Source organism: Silurus aristotelis (genome assembly GCF_946808225.1).
Source record: "Silurus aristotelis genome assembly, chromosome: 12".
In the NCBI taxonomy this organism is placed as follows: domain Eukaryota; kingdom Metazoa; phylum Chordata; class Actinopteri; order Siluriformes; family Siluridae; genus Silurus; species Silurus aristotelis.
In genome coordinates, this window is record NC_139585.1 from 30,204,702 (window position 1) to 30,209,701 (window position 5,000).

Here is a 5,000-nt window from a genome sequence, read left to right on the forward strand (position 1 = left end):
CAGGAGCGCAAGTTGGATGGTGTTGAAAGCACTCTGTCTGGCGGGACGGTAAGCTGAAGTAGATCTATTTGATGGTCTCACCAGAGGTTGGAGATGAGTAAGCACCAGCCTCGTCAGGGTCTTTATCAGATGTGAGGTCAACGCTACCAGTCTGTAGTTCCTAAAGTATTTGGTACAGGTACCATGCAGGATGTCTTCCACAGCTGTGGCACCTTCTCCAGCTTCAGGTTCAGACCAAACATGTACAACAATATGCTTGTCTGCACAGGTCTAAAGGAGCCTGAAGATCTTTTTAAACTCCATCCTCACCTGGGCTCACCTGTAAGGGGCAGTATGTAGTGGTTGGGGGCTGGGGTTATTATTAGGGATGTGGGGGTTGGGGGGGGGGGGTCGGGTGGAGAGATGTGTTGTGGGTCGACTCTTAACCTCAGTTACACAATCTTTAACCAGAATGCTTGTGGGTGCGTCCAGTCGGCTGCTTGGTGGTGAAGCACTGAGGCTCTCGCTGAGCTTCACAAAAACATCGCTGAACTTCACAAAAGGAAATAATTGTGGTGAGTTGGATGGTTTTAGAAGCGGTGGGGAAATCCCCTCAAACACTAATTTCTCGCTCGCATCGCTGTGCTCTCACAGTCGAGTTTCTCCGTCAGCCCGAAGAGTTTCTGAGGAAACTGACATTTAGTAACCTTTCACACACACACACACACACACACACACACACACGCACACGCACACGCACACGCACACACACACACACACACAGAATAAAGCAGCAGAAAGCTTGATGTTCGAGTGTTTGGGCTGCAGGGCGTTCACACCATGGAGATTTTTACAGTTGAAGTGTGAATAAAACCTGAATCAGTGTTAGAAGGTCAGAGAGAATCTTTCCCTCCTGCTCACACTGACACTGAAGATCACTGCTCTCATTCTGAGCTCTGAGTTACTTCTTCACTTCATCTCATCTCCACAACTCATCTCCCAATCTCATAATCAAGTCTATATAAATCTTATCACAATCTTAACTCGGTTAACAGTCAGACAGTCTCATGTAGAGTCAGACAGTCTCATGTAGAGTCAGACAGTCTCGGGTAGAGTCAGACAGTCTCAAACAGAGTCAGACAGTCTCATGTAGAGTCAGACAGTCTCGGGTAGAGTCAGACAGTCTCATGTAGAGTCAGACAGTCTCGGGTAGAGTCAGACAGTCTCAAACAGAGTCAGACAGTCTCAGGTAGAGTCCGACAGTTTCAGATAGAGTCAGACAGTCTAATGTAGAGTCAGACAGTCTCAGACAGAGTCAGACAGTCTCAGTTAGAGTCAGTCTCAGGTAGAGTCAGACAGTCTAATGTAGAGTCAGACAGTCTCAGATAGAGTCAGACAGTCTCAGTTAGAGTCAGTCTCAGTTAGAGTCAGACAGTCTCAGATAGAGTCAGACAGTCTAATGTAGAGTCAGACAGTCTAAGGTAGAGTCAGACAGTCTCATGTACAGTCAGTCTCAGATAAAGTCAGACAGTCCCAGATAGAGTCAGACAGTCTCAGATAGAGTCAGACAGTCTAATGTAGAGTCAGACAGTCTCATGTACAGACAGTCTCAGATAGAGTCAGACAGTCCCAGATAGAGTCAGACAGTCTCAAATAGAGTCAGAAAGTCTCGGGTAGAGTCAGACAGTCTCATGTAGAGTCGGACAGTCTCATGTAGAGTCAGACAGTCTCATGTAGAGTCAGTCTCATGTAGAGTCAGACAGTCTCATGTAGAGTCAGACAGTCTCATGTAGAGTCAGTCTCATGTAGAGTCAGACAGTCTCGGGTAGAGTCAGACAGTCTCGGGTAGAGTCAGATAGTCTCATGTAGAGTCAGACAGTGTCGGGTAGAGTCAGACAGTCTCGGGTAGAGTCAGATAGTCTCGGGTAGAAGGAGACTGGATCATCTCAGGTAAACTTAATAATCTGTTCATCTCCTACCAGGGGTTTAAGCAGGAAGGTGCTGTACTGTATAATACTGCTCACACTTCTTCTACATGGTGTGGTTGAGTCTCCTGCGTTTCTCTGCACGTTTCTGATCATCTGAAATCGACTCTGCTGTTTTTTCAGAGAGTCGGTGTGGGACTGGGGTCAGGGAGTGCTTCCTGTGTCGTGTCCAAAAATCACTTCCTGTCCTCTCGAACAGAAGAACAATGGAGACCTGACATACAAAAGGAGGAGGAGGAAAACTCTTCTCATCGCACTGAAGAACCTCAAGGAACATGTTGAAGTGTCTGCTCTTAGTGCAGTATGGATAAAAATACACACATGAAGAACCACACGGTGGACTCTTATCTTTCCTTCAGTTGTGTATTTATTACAGATACAGTGTGTGTGCACGTGCTCACTGCTGGGTTCTGCGCTCTGATTGGTCAGAAGGTGGTGATTTATTCTCTACAACAGCAACTCTGAGGGTAGTGAAGGTTTGTTATGTACTGACACCTTATGGTTTCTATGGCAACATCCGAGACTCAAGTGATAAACAAGAGACGCTGTATGTGATAGAAACTATGATGTGGCTTTCTTTCATTATAGTTTTCATAATAATAATAATAAGAAGAAGAAGAAGAAGAAGAAGAAGTAGAAGTATAATCTGAAGAATTCATGCAGATGGGAAGGCCAGGGAAAACATCACCAGCGCAGGAACGTGAACTCCATCGAGTGTGAACACCTGGAAGAAAGATTCAGAAGTGAGTAACTCCGTAAACACCTCTAACTTGAAACGACGTGTGTGTGTGTGTGTGTGTGTGTGTGTGTGTGTGTGATTGTTTACCGTGCTCCTGCAGCAGCGTTTACTCAGGCCAAGCACTTGATTGAGTTCTCCACTGGTTCTTTCCTGCCATTCTCCAGTCACACAGCTCTGTACACTGATCTGATAACACACACTGCGATCCGATCTCATACTGAACGGCTGTGTGGTCCTGCAGCTCTCCGATAGCACAGGGTCCCAGTGTCTCAATCTCTGAGAGAGAGAGAGAGAGAGAGAGAGAGAGAGAGAGAGAGAGAGAGAGAGAGAGACGGAGGAAGAGAGAGAAAGAGAGAGAGAGGGAGAGGGAGAGAGACGGAGGGAGGGAGAGGGAGAGAGAGGGAGAGGGAGAGGGAGAGAGACGGAGGGAGAGGGAGAGAGACAGAGAGAGAGAGGGAGAGAGAGAGAAGAAGAGAGGGAGAGGGAGAGAGACAGAGAGAGGGAGAGGGAGAGAGAGAGAGAGAGAGAGAGGGAGAGAGAGGGGGAGAGGGAGAGAGACGGAGGGAGGGAGAGGGAGAGAGAGAGAGAGAGAGAGAGAGAGAGAGAGAGAGAGAGAGGGGGAGAGGGAGAGAGACGGAGGGAAAGGGAGAGAGACAGAGAGAGGGAGAGAGACAGAGAGAGAGAGAGAGAAAGAGAGAAAGATAGATGGAGGGAGAGAAAGAGGGAGAGAAAGAGAGGGGGAAAAGATTAACAAACATTTTGTTACTTCCAAAAAACATCCTGAAAGACGAGTAATTAATTTAACCCAACAGCCAATAGCATTTAAGATCCGCCATGCCCCGCCCCCTCCCATTTAACCCCACCTACCACTGGCTAGGTAACGAGTTTATAATGCAGGTAAGTTTATTGAGCCGTGGAGGATTTTTTAGCTCCGCCCCCTCACTCACACACATGTCCACTTCAACCCAATCCCAGTTGACGAGATGGCGTGTGGGTGGAGTTGTGGTGTACATGTCAGAGTTTCAGGGTGGAGCTTCAGAGTTACCGATGCTGACAGGATTCACCGTGAATCGCCATCGTTCACCACGCTAGTGGGTGGAGCCTATACACTCTATAGTGTATAATATGATACTGTAGTGCATCTCACACACGCACCTCAATGGAGAACGCAAACGCTTCGGATTCTCCAACTCGGGAAGCTCTGAGCAGGAAGTAGAAGCCGTAGAGACCGACAGAGCGAGTGCAGTGTTCCTATAGGACAACACACACACACACACACACACACACACACACACACACACACATCAGAATACGGCATTTTGCTCAGGCCCTTATCCAGAGCAACTTTTATCTGATTCATACAGCTGAGCACCTATGAGGTTAAGGGCCTTGTTTAGGGGCCCAGAAGTGGCAGCTTGGTGTTTTTGGGATTCGAACTCATGACCCTTTGATTCAATGCTTTAACCACAAAGCTCCCACCTCCCACAGAACCTATAAACCCTTTCTTCTGGAGTGAGTTCCCTCACTATGAGGGGTTCTTGATCTAGATTGAGTGTGAAATGAATTGAGAACTGAGAGGAACGCTGCACCCTGGTCACGATCATTCCAAAGCGGACGGCCTGCTTGGAGAAGTTGGTGATGTGCATGTTGCCTCCGTTGTGTATCTGTGGACAAACAGAAGAGCAGAGTGTCTTCACTATAGTTTCATTTATCAGTAGCTTTCATACTGTCATGGTTTCATATTTCAGATCTTCATCCTTCAGAACCGATCACATGCACATACTTTATCTGCTTCTCTAATCCAGAAACGTACTATTAATAATATCAATACGTTTCAAATAAGTGATTATAATAAACCACTTCATGCGTGTGGTTTAAGTCTGGTGGAGACTCACTGAGTAGATGATGTTAGAGAAGATGAGGTGGAGCCAGGCATGAGGAAACACGTTGATCTTCTCCATCTCCTCCATGTGCTGTGCTGAAGGACACACAGAAGGTGAATTATAGAAGGTGTAAAGGCAGATGATAAACTGAAGGACTTTCAGTACCAAGACAATGAACAGCTCCAAAACTACTACATGATTCAAATGTCTTTGATCCACCAGGTACTGAATACTGAAATCACACACGTCAGCACTCCAGACAGAAACACAGAGACGTGTGTCATTCAGAAGTTACGCACACGTGGGGAAGATTCCCCTAAACAGAGACGTGTGTCATTTACGCTCGAATGTGACACAAATGCCGCTGTACCTATTTTTATAAAACTCTATGGAACATGAACTGAAACACAATTT

General features: G+C 46.7%; 1 protein-coding gene and 1 long non-coding RNA gene across 2 annotated transcripts in view; one reads left to right on the forward strand and one right to left on the reverse strand.

Annotated features, from left to right (window-relative positions):
- Positions 1-434: 434 nt before the first annotated feature.
- LOC310734391 overlaps positions 435-5,000 on the forward strand; it is a 10,886-nt gene continuing 6,320 nt past the window's right edge. The window contains exons 1-2 of the long non-coding RNA XR_014536034.1: positions 435-554; positions 2,088-2,707. This is a non-coding gene — a long non-coding RNA (uncharacterized lncRNA). The remainder of the gene's footprint in view (positions 555-2,087; positions 2,708-5,000) is intronic.
- btbd16 (BTB (POZ) domain containing 16) overlaps positions 2,321-5,000 on the reverse strand; it is a 16,256-nt gene continuing 13,576 nt past the window's right edge. The window contains exons 13-17 of the mRNA XM_083556297.1: positions 4,599-4,681; positions 4,293-4,367; positions 3,859-3,954; positions 2,791-2,979; positions 2,321-2,688 (exon numbers count right to left, since the gene is read on the reverse strand). Of these exons, the coding sequence (XP_083412423.1) occupies positions 2,620-2,688; positions 2,791-2,979; positions 3,859-3,954; positions 4,293-4,367; positions 4,599-4,681 (512 nt within the window). The 3' untranslated portion in view covers positions 2,321-2,619. The remainder of the gene's footprint in view (positions 2,689-2,790; positions 2,980-3,858; positions 3,955-4,292; positions 4,368-4,598; positions 4,682-5,000) is intronic.